This window comes from Tribolium castaneum, chromosome 4 (assembly GCF_031307605.1).
Source record: "Tribolium castaneum strain GA2 chromosome 4, icTriCast1.1, whole genome shotgun sequence".
In the NCBI taxonomy this organism is placed as follows: Eukaryota; Metazoa; Arthropoda; class Insecta; order Coleoptera; family Tenebrionidae; genus Tribolium; species Tribolium castaneum.
Window position 1 is genome coordinate 3,832,456 of NC_087397.1, and position 27,192 is coordinate 3,859,647.

General features: G+C 37.0%; 2 protein-coding genes and 3 non-coding genes across 12 annotated transcripts in view; 3 read left to right on the forward strand and 2 right to left on the reverse strand.

Annotated features, from left to right (window-relative positions):
- The window catches only part of LOC660401 (tyrosine-protein phosphatase non-receptor type 13), a 72,841-nt gene extending 62,783 nt beyond the window's left edge, over window positions 1-10,058 (reverse strand). Inside the window, exons 1-4 of one of the 2 annotated variants that reach the window (XM_015985282.2) lie at window positions 9,927-10,058; window positions 7,630-8,168; window positions 6,079-6,544; window positions 4,353-4,624 (exon numbers count right to left, since the gene is read on the reverse strand). In XM_015985282.2, coding sequence (XP_015840768.1) covers window positions 4,353-4,624; window positions 6,079-6,544; window positions 7,630-8,168; window positions 9,927-9,961 — 1,312 coding nt within the window. In that variant the 5' untranslated portion in view covers window positions 9,962-10,058. Of the gene's footprint in view, window positions 1-4,352; window positions 4,625-6,078; window positions 6,545-7,629; window positions 8,169-9,855 lie in introns of both variants that reach the window. The other variant, XM_015985283.2, reaches the window with a different exon arrangement.
- Window positions 10,059-12,242: 2,184 nt separating this feature from the next.
- Window positions 12,243-27,192, reverse strand: part of LOC100141688 (FERM and PDZ domain-containing protein 2) — a 47,596-nt gene continuing 32,646 nt past the window's right edge. For 6 of the 7 annotated variants that reach the window (XM_008203325.3, XM_064356076.1, XM_064356075.1 and 3 more), the window contains 9 exons: window positions 26,370-26,557; window positions 24,526-24,678; window positions 19,847-20,004; window positions 19,003-19,576; window positions 17,122-17,451; window positions 16,865-17,074; window positions 16,584-16,819; window positions 15,918-16,537; window positions 12,243-14,686 (listed from right to left, as the gene is read on the reverse strand). In XM_008203325.3, the coding sequence (XP_008201547.1) occupies window positions 13,668-14,686; window positions 15,918-16,537; window positions 16,584-16,819; window positions 16,865-17,074; window positions 17,122-17,451; window positions 19,003-19,576; window positions 19,847-20,004; window positions 24,526-24,678; window positions 26,370-26,557 (3,488 nt within the window). In that variant the 3' untranslated portion in view covers window positions 12,243-13,667. The remainder of the gene's footprint in view (window positions 14,687-15,917; window positions 16,538-16,583; window positions 16,820-16,864; window positions 17,075-17,121; window positions 17,452-19,002; window positions 19,577-19,846; window positions 20,005-24,525; window positions 24,679-26,369; window positions 26,558-27,192) is intronic. The other variant, XM_064356077.1, reaches the window with a different exon arrangement.
- TRNAQ-CUG (transfer RNA glutamine (anticodon CUG)) lies at window positions 25,588-25,659 on the forward strand. Its single transcript has one exon. It is a non-coding gene; the product is annotated as a tRNA-Gln (tRNA).
- Window positions 25,733-25,804, forward strand: TRNAQ-UUG (transfer RNA glutamine (anticodon UUG)). The gene has a single exon. It is a non-coding gene; the product is annotated as a tRNA-Gln (tRNA).
- TRNAQ-UUG (transfer RNA glutamine (anticodon UUG)) lies at window positions 26,271-26,342 on the forward strand. Its single transcript has one exon. It is a non-coding gene; the product is annotated as a tRNA-Gln (tRNA).

Sequence of the window (27,192 nt, forward strand, 5' to 3'; positions counted from 1 at the left end):
AAAGTAGGACCACCTACTAATGAAATGAATTTTTCTCATTAATTAGTGATAATTAAATAGTAATGTTTAAAATTTTTGAGTTTGCTTTTCGGCCATCTTTCAGTGTATTCAAAATCCGAAAAAAGTTAATAAAGCAAAGTTTGGAAAACGCTGAATGTTTTTATTTCCCTAGACAACGTAATTACTTTAGAGTACTAAAGTGCACCTAAAAAGCATTTTATTGCCCAAACTGCATCGATTATTTCAGTCGTGTCGCCAAAAAGTAGCAAAATTAGAGTAGAGTTCAAATCTTTTCACGAAATATTCCGTCTATTACAACTATTTTGTTTGTCGCTGCTCAATAGCCATAAAAGCGTATATTCAACTACATATCTGAAAGTATTCGAGATTTGCCTTGTGAACTAAAACACATTGCAACATATAAATCGTAAAATCCTTGGATACAGTTCTTTTAAAAACTTCTGTAACAACATGGCAGTATTCAGCGAGTGTTGTAGAGTATGTAGAGAAATAAAAATAAAGTCTCCATGTACAAATATAAGCATATATAAAAGGGCATTATGCGCCGTATTGTTTGAAAAGAGCAGACCATTTTCAGCCACTCCCAGCAAAAGCCCTATTAGTTATTATAATGCTGCTCTTTAGTATTTGAGAATTATAGTTTCAAGTCGTAACAATGTCTTTACTACAAATTGGAGTTCGCAGTAAAATAATGAGCTATCCTATCTGCCAGGGTACTGGGACAGAATACTTATATTCTTGCAAATCTGACAAGTACAATATTTGTGCATCATACAGTTTAAAAATATTATAAATGCTGCATTTCAGCGATAACACCCAATAATTTTACATTAAATTTGAAGTTATAAATAATTATTCCCCGGTTGGTGTTGTTCAACAAAATATTGTCTACTTTCATGTACATAATAAATAATATAATGTGGAATTATGGTTCGAAATTTATCCCATAAATGTGTTCAAAAACACATAAAATATTGATTTTAATAAATTCTAATTATTTACTCTCTATTTACCCATTAGAATTATGTATGATAATCACCACAGGGACAATTACAAAGGGACCAGTAAACAAACTCCAGTAATTATGTGTCTCGGTTTTAATAATATGCCGACTGAATAAGAAAGAAATAACGAGATAATTTTAATTTTGAATTCAGACTCAAGTTGTCTCAAATGTAAACAGTGGAAAAGCTGTTTCGCTGAAACTCTAAAAGATAAATTAATTTCGTTATTAACAAAGGAAAGTTATGCTTCGCCACTACCATGCAATTTTGCATGATTCAAGCGTTTGAAGCAAAGTGAAATATCAAAAAGTTGTTTCAACGACAAAGTAATTTATTGATTAGTTTAGTGCAGAACCTGGCAGACTTTACTTTACTTTTAATTGAAACACCTAAGTGTTCCGAAGTTCAGTATTTTAAAATCAAGCTTGACGGGAAGTGAACCTCTGGGATAGTTTTTAGACACTTCAAGGAAATCATTGATCGATAAACTAACTTAACTCGTTACTCGGTTTGGCATTAAGTAAAAAATGAATAAAGCCATCTAGTCCTTCAGTTGACAGCCAACTGGAATAAAAGTTTACAGGAAAAATACTTTGTCCTAAAGCCATTTTTAAAATAATTCGTTTAATTCGTCAGTTCATTTATTTCTCAAGTATTTAATCCATCAATTACAATTTAAACCCAGTCTAATAGAATTTCTGTCATTATTCATTAAATTAGAAATCACTTTGTTACGCGTTAGGCTTTATTAGTAGGATGCAAGGATTTACGAATTCTTAATTGATTATTGATTATCCTTAATACAGAGCTCAATTAAATTAGAATTAAAATCATCTCAGTATACCGTAGACCGAAAAAATGCGAATTTAGTCAAAATATTCGTTACGTTGGCGTCAATTTTGAAAAATTATATTTTAAATAATTGCTTATGACGCAAACAAGTTTGTATGTCATGCCGGAGTCAAATTCTTGTGATATATGAGTCAATAAAGTGACATGCATGATTTATGACATCTACCAACCGAAATTATTATTCGATATGTAGCGAAAATAATTTGCATTTTTATGTTGGGTGTGTTTTATTGCACTATCACAAGCTTGTACAATTTGTCGGTCGATTTGGGTTGCTGATGTTAACTTTGGGGTTTATACGAGAATTTGCCAAATAATGAATCAAATAAACATTACTAATTTAAAAAAAATTGGGGGCAAAATTGACTACTTTATAGACTGTAGCTCATAAACACCTCAAGAGCGGGGTAAGTAAAATTATAAGTGACATCTCCCTCCACGAAAATGAATTTAAATGAGTGCCCATTTTTCACGGAAAATGTAATTCTCCTCAAAGTACTCCTGCAGTTGTATCCTTTTTGCTGCCATTTCCGTATAAAAACCTAGTATATGGAAATTCTTACGTAAACATCCGTCCATAATAAACCCATTTTTAAGACGATCAAAAAGCTTGACAGTAACTTTCAAAAGCCTGGATTTTATGCGGAATATTACGCAACTAAGTGATATAAGACTTTTATTGTATGATGAAGCGTCTCATTTCCTAAATAACAGCAGCTTCCATGTTCAAAAGTGAACGTTAATGGTTCTGACAGTAACTTTTCCTAACTTTCTATTTAAATATAAAACAAAGTAAACACAACGGGGGCTTTTTATGCGCTCTTAACAACCCAAGTCCCATATTGTACAAATGCCACGTTATGCCGTCTAGGCCGCGTTTTTAAGTCGCTTGCGATAATGGACTTCATCAAAAATTAACATTTTCAATTACGTCGCATCCATTATGTGCCACATAAAACGTGTCACCGATAATGCCACAATTCGCAACAATATTGGTGTCAAAGAACAAATATTGATCACGGCAGGTTGCGCAATGGATTATCATCATTGTTGGATTACTGGTACATCAATGGTGATGTTGTCAAATAAAAACTCAATGGATTAAAACTGCCATGGACTTTTAAATCGCCCATTTGTTGTTAAAAAAATACCGGAAACCACTTTACTTGACTTATTAATTTGACAATCAAAGACGCAAGTGTGCTTTCTAGAGCGGCAAAGGAAATTTAAAGTGGCGTACCGTAATGAGGCGGATTTGCATAAATTTATATTCCCCACACGGCGGATTGAAATCTGATTGTCTAAAGGAGATTAGCTAATATTGACTGTGATGTAAAGCTTGGCCTAATATAAATCACAAGGGTTTGTCCGTTTGCATCTTTATTGACTCAAGAGGGAGTAACAGACACAGAGGTGGCCTTCTCTCCTGATTCAAATTCGACCAAATTTATCTATTTAATCACAGCGAGGCGCCTTAGGAGCCCCAACTTTTCAGAGTTACGCTACCGCCGGCTGAATTAATTACAAACATTTGTAATTCCACTCTAATTAACTAAATCACTAATTAATTATTTGCTTCATATTTTTAACACCTCGTTCGTCAACCGACATGATTCTGCTTTTACGATTCTACTTGTACTGAAACTAAAGATTGTAAATATGAAATAGATGTCGGTCACGTCGAGCTACCCTCATTTCGCAGGAAAAATAAAACGAAAGTAATTTTTTGAAAGGGAACTTTCATATTAGTTGGCAAGAAACAACTTGTTACGCAATTATTGTTCAGTTAAATTTAACGCAAGTTTGCAGTCGTGATTAAGTCCAGCTTTAGGGTAAAACCACTTAGTGCGTGTTTCATGGATTTTAAGACTGAAATGCGAAATGGGGTTAGTTCAATCGATCAGACACAGTTCCGACTTCACCCAAAAGAAACACTGCGGCCTGAAAAAGGCACAAGGACGAATTCAGCCGGGTGCTGAATAATTGGTAAAATTTAAACAACGGTCAAAATTCCATTTCTTGCCAGTTAACAAAATTTAATATTTCGTCATGAGTTTGTTTTTAATTGGTTTGCTATCAAATAATTAATAATTTAAGGGGTAATCTGTAATTCCGTCATTAGGCCTCGTTTGTTGCTTGTTTTCCTCGTTAAACTCACGCTGTTGGTGTAAAAAGTCGATCAAATTGTTGCAGTTCCCGAAACTTTCATCAAAGCTCATTAGAGTTGATTAAAGTATCTTGTACCTCATTACCATATTCTGGCATTCGTCGCTTAGGCTGAGTTCTTAATAAATATGGTAATTGCGCGAAATTTGTCAAAGTAAAAATTCTTCCGTGAATGGCCGCTGATTTGTTCACGAATCTCGTTTTGCGTAATAAAAGGTTAACGATACCAAATACAAAGCAACAAATCAAACATCAATTTGCGAACCAAAATTTAATAATCCCGATCAATCGAGAGCCAATTTCCCTTACCTTTTGTCCCGTTTCCCTTTCTTTTATGTTGATATTTCTTTTCCAAGGCGGTGGGCGACGTTGATGCATCACTGTAATGTCTCCGAACTTTTCTGCGTTTTTTCCTTTCCAATTTTTCCATGATTGCTTGGAAACTTTTATTGTTTTTGTTATCACTGTCGGGGGTTGTCACTAAGTAATTACAATTATCGTCGCATTTTTTATTCAGTTTCAAAGGAAACACATCACTGCGGGAGTAGAACAAACCACCCGATTCACCATTTTCGGACAATCTGCAATTGCACGAATAATTTTATTACCAACTTTTTAGATGAGATGAGTTTTAATATCTTGATTACTTTGAGTCACAACTTTAAGGAACACGAAAAGAATTTGATATTTTTATGACACTCAATTAGAATTTTAATTAAGACAGGACAAGCAACCTATTTTAAGATCATAAAAGTACAGGAACAATGTATTCATTGCTTTATCTCCAACACACAAATAGAATCCAAGTGCAACTACTGATCTTCTCCTATTACTGACTTTTATTTGCTTCACTTATAATTTAGGTAATTGTAAACTACGAAAGAGCTTTAAATTTAGCGAGAGTAGGAGTAGTGTTTACAGTCAGTTCACAAATCAATTTATCTAAACAGACATACACAAACCAACAACTGCTTGTAAGCAGTAAGTTAAGTCTCTCTACCTCACCATTTAGTTTATTTGTAAAGACTTGTGAGTACGATCTACAACCATGAATTACTTGCTGCAGTTGTACGGGAGATAAATACACTTTTCTCAAGAGTCGTTAATTTTGGAACAATGTTTCAAAAAATTAAATTAACGTGAACGTTATTTAGTTACAAGGGAACCCCTATAACTCGCAATTTTCACCACCCACTCCATTTGAGCACACCCACATTAAAATCAAATTCAATTTACATAAAGCTTTTTAAAGCTGTGCGAAAGGGTTGTCGTCATGACGCCTCTGTATTTAGATATTTGATGTAACTGTATTTCCATACTAAAACGGGAAAAAACAAAAAACCTTAATTTTCTCGATTTTTTGTTAATTTCTACACATTAGAACGGACTTTATTCATTTTCAAAATGACATGAAAGTTCAGAGAAAAATTGTAATTCTGTTTCTAGCAAAATAATTCGTATCTCGTCTTTAATTAACCTTCTGAACCAATTAACCCCCGATCGCTCCTTCAATAGTCATGCCTTTTATTTCTGTTAAAAGTAAAATTAATTGCAGACGTCTTTCTATACCATATTTAATCGAATCATTGAATTACCGGCTGCTGCTAGACTATTACATTGATTCAGTTGCAGCTTCTAACTTGGAATTACAGTTAGTTATCCGTGGCACAAGATCCTCTCGAAAGGTTTATTGAAGCAACTAGAAACGGATCTACAAGATTTAACTCATTTAAATGCTTGTAATCATGCAACCCGAGTAGTTTGTCTCAAAATAGTGGATATTTCAAATTGTAGATCCACACACTTTGGATTTTCACATTCCAGTCCGAAGTTAACGTAAGTACAAAGTGGGTGTAAGAGCTTTAGTGCCCTCCGGACTCATAACCAGGCCAGAGTTGCTAACGTTGAGCAACATACATTATCAAAATAAACCCGCATGGAAAACAATAATAATCTCGGTGCCAGAAATTACCAGGAAAGCAAAACAATCTCTGGTGGGGCTAATGTTTTAAGTTTGATTGCAAGGTGTTATTACCTCGTCGATCCTTTGTGGATTTTTTCGGAAGCGTATCGATTTTCCGGAAGATTTGTGGTCCTTTCCGTATTTGGCATTGTGTCGCCGTACGGACCCGCATTATTCTGGGCGTTGTTCGAGTTTTCTATTGACGCGTCTCGACGGCGACGGCGTCGCTGGCGGTTGTTAAAACTTTCCTCGCTAATTATTAACGTGCCGGCGCTGCTTGTCCTTGTTTTGTACCTGTTCTGTTTGAAATGGTTTACTTCGATATTAGAGGCGTTATTGGGCAATAAAACATTCGGCGTGATGAAGTTTTTGTAACCGTCGAGTTCGGCCCGTTTCAAACTTTCCTCGTTGGTTTTTAATTTTCGGCGGAACAGGTCGTCGCTTCGACTTCGACGGTGGCCTGGGATGAAGTCCCTTTTTTCTTTGTTTTCGCCGAAAAGGGGCTTCCGGGCACAAGTTTCGCCGAAACGGGGATTTCCTGCAACGGAAATTCGCCGTATTGTTTGCTCTTGTTTGATAAGCATCTACCTACGTAAAGCGCCAGCTCAAATATGGGGTCAACCCAAATTTGAGCTTATATTAACCTCTGCACAGGTAGAGGAGCGCTATTTCAGACCATTATGCAGCAATCGTTTCATTTAGAGCAACATAGTTCAAGCTTTATGAAGCACTGATCGAATTTTAATAGGTGATGCTGATCAAGGGCTATTTAACAATGACGGGGCAAATTAATCGTAGGTTTTTTAAAGAATGGAAAAGCTACAATTAAGTATGAAAACGAAATAAATTGGAAACAGCTAGTTATTTAATGATGCGAGAAATTGTTCTGTTAACTCTCGTAACGACTATCGTTACGACTTGAAAAATAAAAGGCTTTAATCGCCAATTTGATACAACAGATTAGCCTAATGCCATGAATATTTCAATGAAAACATCAGACACAAACAGTTAAGATGAACAGTTTGTTGAAAGCAAGGAAACTATTTCTAGTTGGTTCCTGTTCCGTTTGTTCAGCTTTTTTTAATGTAAAAATACATTTTTTAATTTAGTACAATAGTTTAATAGTAATAACTATACCAACAAATAAAATCAAATATTGAGACTAAATTTATCACACACATCGTTTATTTTTTCAGGATGTAATGTATGTTTGCAAAATAAATCCAAACTGTATCAGTTCTAATAAATAAACGCTGTTTATACAGAATGTTCCGTCTAAATCTTTTCATTGAATAGGGCTGCGAACACGTTTACCTACTTTTAGTGTGAGGTTTAGATGGAACACTCTGTATATCCTTAGGACGCATTTCTGCGGTTGCGTTTCGACCCGGTTCTGTTAAAATGCCAAAAATTTGCATAAGCGAGCATTTTCCATCCAGCAATCTAATAAATCCAACTAAACATATTTTTAAATGCGGAACATGGTTATACACTTCGTATCAAATATGCCATTGGCAAGAAAATTTGCCAGCTCTTGGGTAAATCCGTGCTAACGCCGTCGTTCCAAATAACGTCACTTTGGCCCTTATTGCTTAACACTTTTGTGCGAAAAGTGTCACTTACCCTTAAGTTCCAGAACGTCGCTGCTCGATTTCCTGAGATCATGCAGTGTGTTCCCCTTAATCGAACTCTCATTGTAGCTTCCTGATTTCCTATTTTCGTTGGCCCTTCTCTCCAGCGCCGCACTGGAGCTCTTAGTTAATTTATTATTCGTCGATTTCTGCGTCTCTCTCCTTCTTATCGAATCCAATTTGTTTGCACAGCGGTTTTTCCTCGAGTCCGTTTCTAATGTGTCGCTTCTACATCTCTGTAAATGTCTGTCTGTTGGTTCTTTATATTCCTTCTTGGCGTTTGTGGGCTTTTCTTTTTGTCGGATGTCCAAACTGTGCCAACTTCGGCGCTGGGTCACGCCACTGTCTTTGGCTTCGACCACCAATTGCCCCTTTGAATTGTAAAGCTGTATTATCGGAAGTGCAATGTGGGGTGAAGATTTCGATGTCGATAATTGCCAGTTCCAGTTCTTGGGCTTTTTCAACTGCAATTTGATTATCTCGTGGAAGAGTTCGGATGGGGTCGCTTCAATCAGGCTCATTTTCAGCGGACTGGAACAGCGGGGAGAAATCAATTTTTAATTATTATAGTTGGAAGAGTTGGACTGAGTGCGAATAAATAGACTCCAGTAAAATTACTTTTCCAAGATTGAAAGTTACGTTCCGGCGATCATTCTACTTGAGATACTCATACTTTTCAAATTGGAGTTTATCCAAATTTACGGTAAGTTTTGCCGTAAACATACTACTGTGAATTAGTATCGAACCTCTGCGGCGTTTAGAAAAGTTTGATTCAAATGATCCTATTAATTTTGGATTTGGGAAATACACCAACTAAACAAACTCTCTCTCAACCAATGAATTATTAAACTTCTTAGGACTCTAGTGAATAATTAATAACAGCTTAAGTTAGTAGTATTAAATCGGCACAACAAGGATCTCTCTAGTCTCTATATCATTTATTACCTAAACTTCCCTTCAACCAACCAACTTAAAATTTGTTAACAAGTTGTATCTGAATAAAGTATATTTAAGAGTTCTTTCGTTCTAGCTAACATTGAAACAATTGATTTTATAAATATTTATTTAAATTTGCGTATTTTTAGCCCAAATAAAGTAACATTTTTGGAATTATTTTTAAAATGATTGATGAATAACAAACGGTATTCATCCCAAATGGAACACACAAAATAAGTTAATTTTTTAGTTGAATCGATCAATTTTAAAAATCATCTTGAAAATCTGAAAGGATCCAAGGTTATGGTTCACAGAAACCAACAATTTCGCAAATTTTGTGAAACATTAAGTGGCAAGTTGCCAGATTGTGTTTAGCCGCATATTTCTACAAAATACAAAACAAGATCAGGCAATAATTACATTACTGTGCAATTTCAATCATCGCTAATGTGGTTTGGAAGTTGGGCAATGAACAATGAGCGCATCCTTATAGAGGATAATAGTTTCAGAAGTGCAGACATCAGCTCTACCACCATTATAGTGCACATATTTAGCCAGCTTGAGGTTTTCTACAAACTGGGTTATAACGTTTTAGTTGACAAATTTTCAGTCACGCTTAAATATATTTCAGGCGATTTTTGAATCCAAGATGAAAAATGGAGCGCCGAGTGAAAAGATAAAAATAAAGCAGCGTTAATGAAAACCGCCAACCACCTTGCTATTTTCAATGTTCATCACCGGCAAACACAATTAAAAAAGCGCAGCTCGACTGAAAGCTCGCGAGATCATAATGAAAACAGGGCAGAAAGTCAGCAAATGTTGAAAAGTTTCGTTAAAGGAAGCAAACAGAACAAATCCGAATTCCGGACGACTAAATTAAAAAGAGAAGTTTTGGCTGAAATCTGACCTAATTGTATCCAACAAAGCTGACAGAATAATTGCTGCATCAGTCGCTTGGAATCACTATCGTTAAAATGCAAACGGAGGTTAGTGTTTTTAATTAAAATTCACCGGATTTGTGTATGTGCGAGAGATTAAAATTTAAAACGGGAATAACAGACGTAGAACAGTGAACTTTTCGCTCCAGAATTTAATTCCGTGGCGCCTGCAGTGATCGGTTGCTAATTAAACGCTATCTTTATTTAAGAACAAGATCTTTTCTCAGCTCCAAATCGGGGTCGTAATGGGGTTTATCGATTACAACTGGGGGAAGTTTATACATTAATCATGCGCCTATTCGTAAACAAAAACTCATTTTCAATACCGCCAGATTTTCTTATACCTTCCCGTCAACACATTTCACTCAATCCACTTAATAAATTATCGAAGAAGACGAATTTTAACTATTCTCACCGCGGAGCCGACTTTAACTGAATTAATTTTGGCATCAACTCAAACGACTTGTTGGTCCTGTTAGCGAACGTTCGAACTTGTTGTGCAACATGTACGAGATGAAAGTAGTAACGATGGTTATTTTCAGGAGCGTTCGAATTGCATCCCTCACTCGATCGCTCCTGAAAATAGATTTTGTTTATAAGTGAGCTTTCAGTGACTTCGGGAGAATCTGACTATTGGCAGCGCATCGCAAAACGAACGTCACGTTGTCGCCACACTGACAGTTTTTATTTTTGAATCAAAGAGCTTTGTACAAATTTTCGAAAGAATTAATTCAAGTCACGTTTCTTACGTAACTTTATAAGACAATTTGATTATGTATTTATTCAATGGTATTTTCGTTTCAAGGCTCCAGGCAGTTGTCCAAGCTGAGATTTGTAACAAAAACACAGTTTTCATTCCAAGAAAATGAAAAAATTGCCGACCTACTGACAACCTTTTCAGGACGATTAACAAATAAGCTCAAGTAAAATTAAGTCCGTTCAATGCATGCTCTAGGTCTAAATTGGAAATGTTATCGAAAATAATGGGTGCAAAATTATTGGCAATTCACAAACGACAACTTAAAATTTTATATCAGCAGCGGAATAAAGTGTAAAATAGCCGTAGGTAAAACCCAGCCGGCGTCCGTAGTATCGACCGGAATCAGTCCGGAAACCCGGAATTTCGACGAATATGAAGGAATAAATCGACAAACTTGCTGAAAATAAATATACGATATATATCCATGAAAAGTTTCTTTAATATTCTTTGATGTGTGGTAGACATCAATTTTCCAAAACAAGCCAAAGAAATGAAATCTTTTAGTGAATAATTGTGTTAAAACTCGCTCCTTATTTCAGTTTAGTTCATTTTTGAATAATTTATGGAAAAGCGGCAATTCGAAAAAACTGAGTCATTTACTTGCTGATGAAAATTTAAAGAGCATCTATATTCAAATAGGCTTTTTAAAACGCAATAAAATCGAAGACGGTGCTGAAGCTTCGATTACGAGACAAATTGTTCGGAATAAACCAAATTGATACGAAATTTACGTGACTATGAGAATGAAGGAAAGCCTCTAACTTGGCTCGTTATATTTTAGTTGCAACATACTTCTGTTGCAAAAAGGTTTTTCCTAACATGGTGGTTATTTTCCACGTTCCCGCAAGAATCAACCTGAATCCCTCGAGTTTTTCTATCGAACATTCCCCAACATATAATTCAATTGACATCCAGGCTTTGTAGATTTAGTGACGAACATTTCTGCAGGGAATGCGTATAAAACCGACACCAGGCAGACCGAGATTTTATTGATGAACGAATTTAAATACAAAATAAGAACGTATGTTATATCACTGTTTAATTAAAATAAAAAAGCTCCGGCTGTGTAAAGGTTCATTTCAGTTAGTAGTTGAGCAGAAGTTGTGCAATTTCCGTGTTATTTGCCCTTCGGTCAACAAAATTTTTGTACGCGCTTGTTTTCCGGAGTGTCAGCTTTAAAAAAATTGCCTCTCCCTTCGGACCTCCTCAATTCCCAAACTTTGCTCATTAGAATTAATGCTAGAGATAATTTCGCTCCTGCAAATCCATTAGGAACTCTCCTTGCTGACCTACATTAGTCCACTAAATTACAGCGAAACGCTATTTTTCCCAAACTGTAAAAACCTGTTTAGAATTATCTCCATATTAAAGCACGCGGGACATGGATTTATTGCCTCGCAGAGACCGCCCTGAAACGGATTTTCAGATGAATCACTCCAGACTTCCAGTCCTTTCATCTTGTCGTCTTTGGATAAATCCAAGTTTGGTGATGATATTCCAATGCAGCTTTTGTGCTTGATATTGATCCGGCGGTTTAGTGCATTTGAAAAACGTGACTGTTACAGCCGCATTAAAAGACCAGCCGAAGATTCGGGCGCAATAAATCGCAATGTTCACCACTGACTAAAAATTCATTTGGTTCATTCACAACGGAATTAATCGGGCTGTGTTTATGACAGTCGTTTCATCAAAAATTAATGTTGATCCGTTAAATCGCTCAATAATGAAATGGATGTGGGCTTTCTATTCGACTCATTTTATGTATTTTCTCACCGAGCGCACGTACACGATTTGATTTTTTCACCCCCAGACAACGGTTTCGATTTATCAACTAAATGGAAACTAATTTTCCCCATCGTTAAACGCGTCAGAAGCATTTAAGGCGGCAATTTTCGGCAACTATTCTTAGATGCAATGGTTCGGAACGAACGCATTCAGAGCCCAACTGTTTAGGGTTGAGAATCAAACAAATTTGTTTTTGATTTTTTATTCTAACATGGTCAGTACAATATGCTTAGTCTAACATAATGCTATGCAGTAATTGTGTAAGTGATAATCAGACTGTTATAAAATTATGTTTAGGCACAGTCGTACAATGGCCATACTAAATAGCGTCCTAACTAACATAGCATCACAAATATGGTGACAAAAACAGTTAGAGGTGAAGGAGGGTGAAAGCACCTCAGTTTGTCCAAAATCTGGGTCCTCCTTCCCCCCTAATTTTATTAGTATTATTAAATGTATTATTATCGAGTCACATTAAATAAAAATCAAGTATGGAATATTCACAGTGAGACTTACACCTACATGTTATCAAATCACTCGTCGGTTTGTGTTTTCAGCGAACGATATTTACAATTCTTGGGATACTTATCACTGGAGCAAATGATAAAAAATTAAACACGGTAGTACTTTAACACGGTTACTTATTGATACAAGATTATGTGTGTATTCGGCACTTGACATTTAACTACGGAAGCTCTAATATTTCGAAATATGCGCGATATTTCATTTTGGTCTCTTCTGATGTTAATTACACTTACTTCAATTACTTTCGGGTTTTACTCCTAATATCACAATGCAAAGCTTTGTTCAGTATTCGAATTTATTGTTTCAATTACAAGTTAACGAAATATTTGATTATGTAGCCTCCTCCTCTCCCTCGTTTGCACTCTGGCTTGTCTCTTCCGTCTGGTATTTCCCATTGTAGTAGGGGAAATACTGGAGGACAGTTTTCCATTCGGACATGTACGTAACGAGAATCAACGAAGTGAAAGTGTAACAGATCGCACTTGGCACGAACGCCATCAACACTCGAATGTGCTTGGGGCCGATCATGCGGAGGAAATGCGGAAATTCCAAAAGCGGCGCATTTTTGGAAACTGGCGCCGGCTTTGCTTTGGGCTTTTTTGCCGAAGGCTTGCCTTCATCACACTCGACCATTTTGACACAAAATCTGACAATGACGTGACCAACACACGAAAAAACAACTTGGAATTTTTATTTATTCATTCTTTCCCACATTCATATTTTTTCTCATATGTGTCGGTAAAATTTTAATCGTCAGTTTGATTTGGTCACTTTAGACGCAAGATGATCTAACGCTCGAAGCATCTTCATTTTTACTCTGTCGAACTAAATTTTTGCATGAGAAGAACGAATATATTCATTATAAAAAACATTTTCAAGGAACAAACACATTGAAAAAGGCCAAAAGACAGACTAGGAGAAACATATCTAATTCCAAATTTTTAGAACTAATAATTTAAACGCTAGAGAATGTTTGAATGTGCACCCAGGTCATTAAAATATCTTCAATTAACAAGAAATTTGAGGAAAGTTTTCAAAGAAGTTTGTAATTGTAAAAAAATTAATCTGCCGCAGTTTGACGTAAAACTAAATAAAAACTTGGTCGTCGTCTGAGTTGGACAAGTAATTGGTGTGATTGTCCAGGTCACCCCCGATTGTTTTTTTCACTGGTGTTACGGGGTACCTGACGGGCCCCCTCCACTTCCTGCTGAGTCCTAGACTTCGAGGTAGCGCTATAGGCGGTATAGTAGGTTTGCATTTATTATCTTCCTGGGCGCAACTTTTGCCAAGTTTGCGATCGAGTGACCTCGAGTTGGCCCCGTTCTTGGGTATCACATCCACCACAACCGCTCTGTCCGCCTCATCATAGATGTGATTGCACGACTTGGAAATATTTTTATTCAGACTCGTCACTGGAGTATTGCTTTGGCTCTGCGGCAGATTCTTCCTCGCCATCACATTCTCGGTCTCGGGCTCGATTTCATAGCGGATATGTTTATGATATGGCACTTCCGTTGAAGTATTACTAGACCCATATTTGTGAAAATTGGAAATATCGAGGCAACTCTCCGTCACGTGTTTCTCGACCGGACTACCAACTAGAACCCTGTTGTTATTGGGGTACGATAGGCGCTTGAGTTTGTTCATGGTGTTCTCCAGGCGGAGCGACTTCAAGTGCGATTCGCTGATGTTGGATAAGTTCACTTTAGCGTCGCCAATACGCAAAGTCGACTGCCTGGAGGGCGCAATTCGCGATAGCACAAATTCCACTTTTCGCCCTGTATTTGTTAGCAAGTTTAAGGCATTCTTGTATTTCATCCCTAAGAGACTTTGGCCGTCTACAGCAACCACTTGGTCACCGCTCAATATATTCCCACTTAGGTGGGCAGGGCCGCCTAAGATCACCGACTGGATGTAGACGTTGCCGTCGGAGCCCTCTGTTATCTGCAGCCCCAAACTACCCTTACAGTCCCGCTCCACTGAAACGGTCGATAAAATGCGCTCCTCTTCGAACGAAATGTTATTCAGTTTGTTGAGTAAAGTCTCACTTAAACTCTCTTGGAAGTCGGGCAGAAACGGGTTGGCGCACGACTTCACCGAGGAATCTGCAAAAAAAAGTTAAATACTACGTGCCTGGTACGTGTGCTAACAGCCAGAGGCCGCGAGATAAAGGGATTTTTCTAAGCAGGACTAGAGAAAAAGCAAAAAACTCTTTCGCCTACCAAAAACTAAATTCCAGTCGTTTTTACGAAAACAAAAATTTGAAGAGACTGAGTAATTAAACAGAAGTCAAATCGGAAAAAGCAATATTCTGGTCTCTGCTTAATACACGAAAAATTAGACCGTCCACTGTTTGGTAAACTATAAAGGTCTGGTAATTAGGTGTAGTTGAAAAAAGTGTAGAAATTTTCACAAAAGATAAACTAATAAAGTCACCTGATATAGTGGTTTAAATAAATACAATAAAGATCTTGTATATGATAGTAAATTACTGTCAAGGATTACTTCTTTTCCTTACCTTTCAAGATAGACGTTTCGTTCCCGTGTGTATGTCAGCAGAAATATTATATCCGATTATTCCAAATACGCTACACTTCCTCTAATTTACTTTTACATTTTAAATTGGATCAGAGTACTGAGTAATTATTATTCAAATAGCAAATTTTAAAATCAAACTCAACAATCCATATCGTGTTAAATAAAGCAATAAAATTTCGTAAGAATGCAAAAAATGTATTTTTATCTTATTAACGTCTTTGAAAATCCTAAATACTTGGTAATATGTCAATCAATAAAACTCATTTGTAATTTCATACACATTGGTGGGTATCAAAACTCCTGACTTTCGTTCGCAAACTACTCAATAATTTCTTAACACAAAGTTTTATTAACAAATCAGGAAACTGAATGAAAAAAAAGTAAAAGTTATCAAAAGAATACCGTAAGTTTATAAAGGCTTTAGCAATAAACTAAATAAATATTTAAATAATTGCACTTTTTTCGTAAATAATTTGAAAGAAAACTTTATTTTTGGGCATTTTGCAATAGGACACTGCGCTCGCACGTGTTCTAAACAATTCTCGTGCTTTAGGGCCTATATTACCCACTCATTTTATAATATACTAATAATTATAAGCAAGGGTAAAAAAATACTAAGAAATTCAGATGGTTAGAGAAAAAATAAAGTACTACATAATCGCAAGCGTTGATTTCTGTGCGACTGCTGTTTTTTTATAGTTTTAGCTCAGCAAACTCTATATTTCACAAGTTATGAATATTTTAACTTCGCGTTTCCATTCGAGTAATTGAAAAAATACGAAAACTGAGGACAGTTACCTATAATATAGGCCTCGTTCGTTGGGAGGCACTCCGCGGTTGGGGACCGTGATATCGACGTCGAACTGCAATGTAGAGAGACTGATTGCAACGACATCTCTTCCAAATACTCGTGACTTGGCGCATTCATTGCCTCCATAGATCTCGACACTCGAGGTCCAATGTTGCTGAACATCCTAGTCCCCATTTTAACTCCTCGCCTCTTATCGGGATTTATATTTCCCAGCCCTGATAGATAACAACTATCAAGGACTAATCCCGAGCTGTTTCTATCGGAAGGATGCTCGTTTTCCTTATTTTGATAGTCTTCATTGATATCGTCGCTCACACTTTTCGCTCTCCGGCATTTATTCTCACTTGAGGCTTTATTACTGCTACATTTCGAAGAGGCTCGGAATTCGATTTTGAACTCCGTCTCGGCGTTCACTGTCGACTGGTCCAAAGCCATGTAATTTGGGTTTGTTAGTGCTTCTAATTTGCACAAAGAGTTTGTTTCATTTTTCATGTCTTTGAGCGGGATGCCGAATTGTTGCGAGAGCGTCTGGAGCGACGTATATTCAGTGCGGAGACGCAGGAAAAATTGGTGGTGTAATGAAGCGAGACGGAAAGTGAAATAACTCCTAAAAAGTGTGATTTATAAAGGTCGGGTGCGAATTAACAATTTACTTTTTATGGTCCATTTTCAGCTTATATTTCTTTAATTTCGACGAGTGTAGAATTTTCGAATGCGGAAGGATGCATAAGTATTGTTTGCTGTAGCACAAAGTTTGAATGCTTCGCCATTCGAACATTTCGTATAATTGTGGTCCACAGTTGCTTGTTGATCTGTCACGTTCGTATAGATTTATCCCTTGGGCGCTGATATACAGCCAAACGTCTTTATGATTATTGTCTTTTAACATCTGCAATAAGCGTGTTATTTATTACCACCATAAGCACCATTTTACCCAAGTTGCTGTGTAAAAATGTCCACCGTAATGGGGAAGACTTTGGGCAAGGATAATAAAGTCCTGCTCAGCCTTTTCCGCACTTAATCCCCGTTTAGATATATGAGACCTGATCAATTCTTGTCGCAAGCCATACTGATCATCAATCGCGCACGACATGGTCTCAGGAACGTAATGTTCCAACAGGAAGTAATCCCGAGCCCCGTGCTCCTAAACCAAAAAAAAATATTAACAATCAACACCCTTCAAAAAATTACCCTTTCGCCATAATTCCCGAACTCCGCCTGCAAGGCAAGTCCGTCCAGTTCGATGAGCTGAGAGAAAGAACATGGCAATTGGTGTTCTAAAATCGACCGTCTCAATTGCAAATACAGCAAATGACGGGCTTGTGATCCTCTAATCCCTCGAAGACTTGGCAGAAAGAAGCGAACTCGCATGAATAAAGTCAGAGTCGCATTTTGCGCATTGCCAGCTTGCACCGCCTTGCAAATTCGTGTGTCTGAGGGTAGAAAAACAAAATCGCCGGCTATCAGTGCCGAAAGGCCCAGCATAAAGTTCTCTTCGATGTGTTCTTTCTGGATTATTGCCTGCAATTAGGTTGAACGTGTTAGCTAAGCGGAAAGCAAAATAAAACGCCGTATTATTTGTTGATGGATGGTATTTTGTTTTTTCAATTAGTGACGAAATCCGGGGAATTATGTGGTGGAACAAGACGGAAAATAAGGAAGAAGGTGCTTTTGCTTTCAGAACATAACACCTCCGGAAAAGGAAGCTTAAAAGCTATCAGACTAGTAGCGGTAAAGGGCTGAAAGTATTTACTTTTATTGTTGCATGAGGGATGTATTTTATATTCAACGTGATTGATCTTTCACGTCTACAAGAAAAAAGCTGAGCCAGCTCTAATCTTTTAAAATTAACCGCTTCGCTTTAGAAACAGCTGTGCATTTTATTGATTAATTCCAAATTGTTGGCGGACGTAGCCAACAGTTTCCGTCGTTTTTAATTGTGATTTATTAATTAAATTAATGATTAGTAAATATCAGTAAAACGTGGACGTTTGCGCTCAAAAAAAAAGATTAATGTCTGTATTTCAAGACATAAATTTAAAAGTTTTGACTGCAATAAATTATTCATCCTTTTAAAAAATGGAATACCATATTCAGTTTATATTGTTTTTAAATTAAGGCCAACTAGCGATGGCCCGGCCCGCTTTATTATTGGATGCTCAAAGTAAATTCAATATGGGTATTTTCTTTTTGTTACGAAAGATTTGTTTATCGAAATCTCGGAGAATTACGTACTTTTTCCTAAGCCATAAACAAATTTTGGCAAAAATTGCCGAAAATTTTCCACACATAAAATTATTATTATTATTATAACACGATCGAACAGAGGAAGAATCCTGAATTAATTAACTATTTATTAAAAATTTTCGAAAAAAACAAAAATTTTCCAAAAATTAGACATGGACTACTTTCAATTAAGGACTGCTTTACAATGCCTTTACTTGTAACGTTGGACAATGTAAAAAAATGCAACTGAATTCAATTGCTTTCGCTCTAAATTACATTTTAGTTCGTTATCTGTGAATAAAGAGAATTAGAATCAGCTCCTGTCATAGTTAAAGCCTCACAAAATATACCCTCAAAACTGCACCTTCACAAAATATAACTTTTTTGCATGAGAGACCATTGCAGATGGGATAAGAGAGAAAAAAAAAGATAATTATACAGAATGTTACGATAATTTTACTTGAGAAAATAAATGTAATAATATAAATATTATTAATTCAGTTGAATTCTTAACAAAAATTTAAGAAAAAAGTTATTTGCGATTCCGAAGAAGTTTTTTGACGTAAAAATATGTTGTTATTGCTTACAATACTTACGAATGTTTCCGTCTTGTGTACATTAATATTAATAAAGCTACAAATTAAATTGTTTTTGTCAAAGTCACTGCAATTAAATTCAAGCCAGAAAAACCTTAATATGCGGCATTCGGCTGAAAAATAATTACATTTGAGTTAAATCGTCGTAAACACGTCTGTGCCATATCCAAAAGTGTCACAGCAGACACAATAGCCCGCAAATTAATCAATCGAATAGCAGAAATTAATTTAGGTCCACCAATCTGCATACCTCGAACAGTTGTCCGGCAGTGGTGGTATTCGGATTGCAGAGAACGTCAACTTTCTGCCCATTCAACATGATAACCGTCACATGTTTCTTTTGTCCTTTGAAATCGGGCATGGTAATCTGCTTACTGGGCAGCGACGCCCTTACAACGAACTCCGGCCCTACGCAGTCCCTGGCGCTGTCAACGTCCACACTGGCCCGGTAGAGTCTGGAGGCCGCCCGCTGCACCGGATTGCGCCTCATTCTGGGCCTTCTGCCGCTGCTGCCGCCGTCCAGACGCTCGGCGCGACTCAGTTTGGGGCCCGAACCGGCGGCCAAATCACTCAATCTGTTCGTCGCACTCGCGCAAAATTGAAAATCCTTAGGTAGATCATTGTTAAAGTATCGCATGTCAGGCACACACATCGATTTGGGGCGCACGAGCGAGCCGGGGGCGTTCGAAATTGGGATGGAAAAAGACAGGTCCTCCATGCTGGTGCTGGCTTCTTTTGTCAGCTTGGGGACGGGGTCCTGGGGGCGCGTCAGGCTGATCCAGCGCCGGGGGATGGTGCCGATGCCGTCCGCGTTCGACTCACTTCTGGAAAAATACTTAAACTGCAATCATCATTATGGGATGGATCCCATACATTATTCATTCGAGATGGAAGCAAGAACAATGCCGTAATGACGGGATTCCACTTGATGACTCGCAGACTTCGTACAACAATTTGCAACTTATTAATTCTAATTCACCTTAATTACGTAATAATCATCTCGACAATAACATGTGAGGAACGTTGAAATTACAATATTGTGGAATCGTTCAAGGAGATATTGTGTTCGCGATTTATTCTACAATGATTTCTACCTGTTTCTGGTTCTGGGACGCAATTCTGGCATAGCTGGGGGTCCCCAAGGAGTGTCGAGGGCTAACTCTACGGCTGCCATTGCTTCCTGATGCAAATCCATCACGATGTGGGAAAAAGGCCTGTTCTGTTGGCGGCGTTTACAGTAGTCAGAAATAACCTAACGTACAAATGCAAAATTTCAACACATACCTAATAGTTTCAGCAAGACGGGATTAATTTCCCAATAACAGGAAACCCATATACGTACAAAAAAAATGTTCCTGACTTAAATGAATTAATAATACGTGTAATTTGTTAAAAGAAATAAGTTCTTCAATTAAAACTCTTCAAAATACCGGGCTTTCAAAGACAGTTGGGAAGAGTAAAAGACAGAAAAGCTTAAAAAAATTCTCCACACTTGCAAAAAATCACAAAAAAATCGGTACAAATGTTGGGCTGCAAAGGACAGCTGAAGAGTAAGTTTGCAGCCGACGAGCAGTTAACTCTAACTCAAATTTTTGGAATTCAAGCATAATTGCTTAGAATTATTTGACAATTATTAAAATTACTTTTAGAATTTAATAAATTTATATGTGAATTATTATAATTTTTGGAATTACTGAAATTCTTTCTGAAATTATCCAGGATTACTACCACTTCGAATAGAAAATTAAGTTCGAAATCCAGGTACAGTATAAGTTTGATTAAGTGAAGATCCCACATGTGAACTACTCAGTTAAACGAACGACAAAAAAAATGGACACCTCCGAATAACGAACATTTTTGTAGGAACGTAACAAAACCTACATTGCTCCTCTCATTAGTGGACACCTCTCCACAACGGACAATTAAAAATTCCCCATCGGTGTCCGTTGTTGAGAGGTGTTACTGTATTCTATACAGTGAACAACTTAGATCTTGATTAAGTGAACATTTTTTGTTGCTTATTTATGCTAAATCTTTGGGTTACGTTCTTGGAATTTTTCTGATTATTCGCTTAAGGGTTTTTGTATTCAATTCATTAATTGTTCCGTTAATGTGTTGACATTTTATTCCATTTATTCTCGAGTTTAGAGAAGACATAAAAGAAAGTGTTTTAAAAGAATGATATAAGAAATACGAGTAAAACAAAAAAATTAAGCTTCAGCTCAATTAAAATCTGTGTAGAAAAATATAAACGTGTAGATAAGAAATACGAGTAAAACAAAAAAATTAAGCTTCAGTTCAATTAAAATCTGTGTAGAAAAATATAAACGTGTAGATTGGAATAAATACGAAAACGAAGAAAACGAACATATGAAGAAGATTACATATGAAGAAGATTACTTAACTTCAAATATAATAAAACTAAAAAACGTAACTGAACCTGAAGCAGTTTTGGGGTTCGACTAAATTTTAATTTGAGAGAAGAAATTTCCGTAATCTTATAAAACCACCTCCTAACTCAGAAGAATCAGAGACATCGCCCTTAAGAAATTGTTAAACAACATAAAGTGAATAAATATTTTGCTATTACTAATTAATTAGTTCACTGTTTTCTAGTTACTGTGAGAAAAATACAAAAATACAGATATAATTAATGCTTCATCCACTTTTAAGTTTATTTTTTTTTGTTCTTTCTTTTTTCATGTTCCATTGTTACTTGAACCTCCTTAACTTACCACTGTTTCCCCTAGATCTTCGTATGGAATAAATCGATTATTTAAGTAGGGAATGGTATCCATCCAAAATTTTTGTCGTCAGTTAAGCGCTTTTAAGTGTTCGAGAAATTATTATTAGTATGTTTTTTCTGTAGCTTGTGGTACAAAAGATAATGCCGAAGGCGTAAAACAAGGGAAAAAGACGATTAAACATTCCCTATTGATCGAAACGCTGTTTTCCTGAATCTGCAAGCACTTGTCTTATCACCTTATAAAGCAACACTTGCAACACTTTAATTTCGAGAGTGAACGTCTTAAAGAGACAATCAAATTACCATACAAGCGTTTAGGACCTAAGTGCATTTAACTTTAACCAAGCAGAAATTTCCAAAGCAAACATTTAGTTTATTCACAAGTTTAGTAACTTTGATGTTATTTCCGGTAAAAATAGGAGCAGTTGGATTGACAATGTAAGAAGAGGTTTGTCAGGTGTTTCAATCTTTCAAACAACTAACAAGAAAACCCTCTTATGTCCGTGATCTGGGACAATTTTTATGTTTAATACAAACGAAACAAAAGCCAACAGAGCGAATTATTCCCTTTATTTCGACGTTCAACATTGACAGTGCATTAAGGTATAAATTTTAACGTAACAGCCGCACATCAAGCATAAAAGCAATTGACCATGAAAAATGCATTATAGACCAACAGTTTCTTATTCGTTTTGGGATCGATAAATGTATTTTCTCAAGCTTCGGCACCTCTCGCCATCTGTGCGAAGTAACTTACCACAACATGAAGTACCTTCGATTTTATCGTCGTATTTTATGCACCGGCATTTTTCATGAATAAATCTTTTTACTGTGTCATTCAGACACCCCGAAGATCGGCTATTATAAATTAATTTGCACAAGTAATACGGTTAGGAGGGTATTGGGTGTCATCGAGACGAGAGTGAGTGCATTGGGGTAATACATATCGATTAATTAGTCACGTACTGATTGGTGTCAGGGAACATAATTAAGGGTGTCAGTGGAGGTATTTCTATCACAATTTATGCATGGAACGGAAACGACCATAACGGCGAAACGGGTGTTAGCCGCAGTGGGCGATAAGGGGCTAGAAGTAGTTTAGAACTACTCAGGATTAGATTGTTGGCCTGTATCACATGTGGACTCGACCCCGAACTTTTCTAGCCTCGATTCTACGTCTGACGTGTCGAAAAATATAAAGAATAATGACAGGGTTTTCACGCGACCTTTAACCTTTCCTTCGGAATGGAAAAAATTCTCCGAGCGTCTTTGACACAACAGAAAATTGGGCGTTTTAAAGTCAATATTTTTATTAGAAACCTAGCAATAATGCTCTCTAATTCTTTCCGATTCCTTATCAATCTCAGGGATTAGGGAAAATATGGACCACCTGCGTCCGCATTTTAAAGACGTATTATCCTGAATTTATCCTGTTTTAAGACACGTCCAGGTTTAGAAAATGATTGTTAAAGGCAAATTGAACGTAGTTTTTATTCCCTGGTGGCAATAGCTCGGGAAGGAGTAGTAAGTAAACAGTAGTAAATGGGAAGTCGCTAGTTAAGCTCATGTTGTTATAACTGTGTCAATCATGTCCTATCTTCAGCAAACAGGGAAGCCTCAACGAACGCGCTATATTAAAACTTGATGCGCCCTTTTCTACTCCTTATCTCGACGTCTGCAACAAGTTTCGCAGAATACAAGCTATAGATACAATCTGAAACACTTAACTAGATTCCCCCGTCAATTTATAACCCTTCTCATCTCTAATAAGTGTTGCAGAATATAAACCACATGAGACGCTTGGCGGAATATTTAAGTTAGAACTTCATTCGAAGAGTTCAACAGTTGAAGATGTAATCGCGAATTTACTTTATCGCCCTTTCGGAGCTCAATCGGTGTTTTTGTGAGCGGTTTATAAATTTCACGGATTAATTCGAGGGTCTAAAACTGAAAAGTAAAAGTGCGGTAACTGATAGCCAGTCGTAATTCTGTTGCAAAAACCTCTCCTCCCCAGGGGTGAATTTATGAGTGGAAGGACCACAATCTGTCGTGGCTCCGAACTGCGATATTTTGCGATTTTATAGCTTCGAGGTGAATAAATTACCGGAATGTCAAATTTTAATTACCAAATTGAATTGGATTAATGCATAAGTTTATTTAACCTACAGCAACTGCAATATTTGTGTGCAACATTTCCATAAAATATGACTCGCATTGATTGCAGTTCACTAACAAATTTATCGCAAATGTTTACTTTTGTTGCAATTATTGTAACTAAACGGTTCCGTGTCTGTGCACTTAAAACCCGATCTCAGTTTTTAGAGGGAAAACAATTTCCCAGAGGGGGTAAGCGCGAAATCATAAATCTTTTTTTAAATTCGCGGATAGTCGATAAATGTGTTGTTGAAAACGTTCGACTGTGGCAGAAAGACAAAAAGAGTTTTTGTATAAATTTAAACTATCTATTAAATGGAGCTGAACAAACCGAGTAAGATTAATTGAAAAGACTTGATTTTGGGCGTGTGTTGGGGCCGCATTCCAATTTTCAACACTCCCGTCGTACAGTTTAATTTATTATATTCTTCTCTAGTCTGGTACAAATAGAGCAGGATTATTACACTCATTACTGTTTAGCCTCCTTTTGTTCTTTCGTTTGGGGTCGAGGAATGCTCGCTTCAGCGTAGTCCGTGGCAAAATTCCCGGTTATTTTTCAAGGAAACGCTTTGCCGCTTATTATGATGTAAAGTAATCCACATAATGACACGATTTAAAAAATACAATTTCACTTCTATTTCCATTTTACTGCTCTGCTCTAAGCTTAAGTAAAAATTAATCCGTGTTACCTACATTATGAATTATTCCGACCATGTCCTACGACAAAACCCAAGTGGCACTTCTGTTTTCTGCATAATAAAAATTTAAATTTGAACTATCCGCAAAACAGTGGAGGCACGGAAGCGAAAACACTTTTTTCTAATATTAAATTGTTTAAAGGGTCTCTGTTTTGAAGCTTGGTGGTAAACTTACCTCTAATAGATACATGAGAGACGCCCTGGCAGCCACGTGCACTTTGGTCATGTCAACCAGCACTTGATACAGTTCATTACTCAATCGTAAAGTGGCAGAATGGCTCGTTAAAGTAACCCTTTTCAGAGTTTCCCCCAGGGCGAATATCCACATCTGTAAAAAATATTGTCTTACACGTTTCACCCCAATTTTTGGCATGATCCGCAAAAACGTGACGACGGTTCGACACAATAAACTAAAAGCGTCGATAAAAAGCAGGCAAATAAAATCAACAGTAATTTTACATGGCCGCTGACCATAAAACGAAATAAGCAAACAAAGGTATTGTTCGATAAATGAAACCAATAAATTCGACTAAGTAGTAAATCACTTTACAAAACGTCCTCCATTAGGCCAATGTAATGAGATTCTATGGCAAATACCGAGTTGTGCACAACAGCGAAATCTAGCCAACTACTCGGCGATAATCAGTTTGACCAGTTCCTGCAGGAATTCGATTAAAATAAATCCCATTCCTGGCAGCTGAGGAACATATTGTGACAAGATATCCGCAGGGATGTCAATTCTTGTTTTGCTCGCAGCATCGTGTTGCCTCCGAAAATTGAAATTAAATTTCATAACATTCGGGGAACCAAATTTACATACATCAATATTTTAGTCAGTTAATTAAGCCGCTTTTGGAAATTGTAAAAAAAACAGTTGATCCATCACTCCATCAATTAATTTATGGAACTGTTGCTCCACTGGAGTTAAATAACCGCAACTTAGACTCAAGCCAGAATTAGATTTGCTGCGTGTTTGAAACATTTATAGAGATTTATTATGTTTAATACCGCCAACAATTCCAATTCAATTAGCTGTTAACACAATTTCGTTCTTTAGATCCGCCTAAAAATACCTTCTTTACTGTTTGGCCTGACATGGCGAAATTAATGATTTATGTTTGCTTAGAAGCGGCGAAAGCAGAGATAAGCAAGGTCGAGGTCAGGTGATATTGAATGAAAGTAATTAGCGGCAATTTTTCATCCGCTGTGAAGACACCAGTGGCAAACCCCACAGGAAGGTTCCATGGTGTAATGGTTAGCACTCTGGACTCTGAATCCAGCGATCCGAGTTCAAGTCTCGGTGGAACCTTGCTTTTTTTCACAAAAACCAAAGAAATTTTTCTTCAAGTAAAATAATGCAACAAATTAACAATCAGTATCGAGGTTCCATGGTGTAATGGTTAGCACTCTGGACTTTGAATCCAGCGATCCGAGTTCAAATCTCGGTGGAACCTATTTTAGCTCTTTTAATTGATAATAACAAAGTGATCGTCGCTTTTTAAAGTTAAAAAACACTTAGACTGGTCTTTACAGACAATTCGCTTAAGCTTTCGCTCTTAAGTTCAATATCATCAGACGTCTCTATTTGGCGAGAAGTTCGCCCTTTGTAAAAAACAATAAACAGAAATTACTTTCGTTACGAACTCCTAGACGTCTCTGTTTGTTATTTAACGGATTTCAAAGTTTCGAAGATAATAAGAGGCTTTGCTGTGCAACTTTGGTTAAACAAGGTGTTTTTGCAAAATCGATTAATCTTGGTCTGAATGGCATGATCGAGCGATTTATTAATAATTCCGCGTCTGAAGTTTACTCCAACTTGGAAAAATTGAGAGTTGTTTCCAACCCGCACTTGTGTTTTAATCAGATGTGGAGATAACACATCTCGCCCGTTTCAGGGGCGAAATTTGACAGGATTGGCACGGTTCCATGGTGTAACGGTTAGCACTCTGGACTTTGAATCCAGCGATCCGAGTTCAAATCTCGGTGGAACCTGCTTTTTTTCAATCGATAAAGCGCTACCTTTTCCGTCTCCGTGTCAGAGCACTGTTTGTTAGGCCTGTATTCAGGCGCTAAATAACCTGCCAGGTGTGCTGGGGGACCACATCCAAACACTGTGCTGCTCTGGCATAGTTTCACCCTTCCTCTGGATGACAGTATGAGGGTAGAGGGTGTTACCAAAGGAATGCATGAATCACCTGAGGCACCATCTGCAACAAACAATGGTTCTATAAGTTTCAACCTCAAAGCGTTACTCGAATGTCAGGAAGCGCGCGATGTTAACTATTCGATATTTATTCGAAGAGCTCTGTATTGACACTTGCTTGATACGGCAATACAAATCTTCGACGTATTGTCTGCTTATTTCCACCTTCATGCCAACGCTGAAGTGATAAATTTGGCGCTGAAGAAAGGATTCACCGAGACGCCGAAATAAAGCCCTTAAATTTTAAAATATAGCCTCTGTGGTGGACACAAATGAAACACCTTTCGCTGAAATGTGCGGAAAAATTTCATTTCTGATTCGCTTATTTTGTACAAGTTAGAGCATAAAGGGAGTGAAGCGTTTAGATGAAAATACCGGATGCTCTGACAAAGGAAGCTTACTTACAGAAACTTTCAAACATATTTCTAGGCTTTGCTGGAAATTATAAGGAAGGAACGCAGATCCACTCCGACGTGGTGGTTTCGTTCTTTTTCGCCGTCAAATTTCGTTGGAAAGAGTATAGAGATTACGCTTTGATAGTAATTCAATCGATTACAAGAGATAACGTGTCTAACAGGTGGCCTGGAAATAATAAATCCCCTCAACTTCTGATCTTATGCCTTTATATCAATAACGATA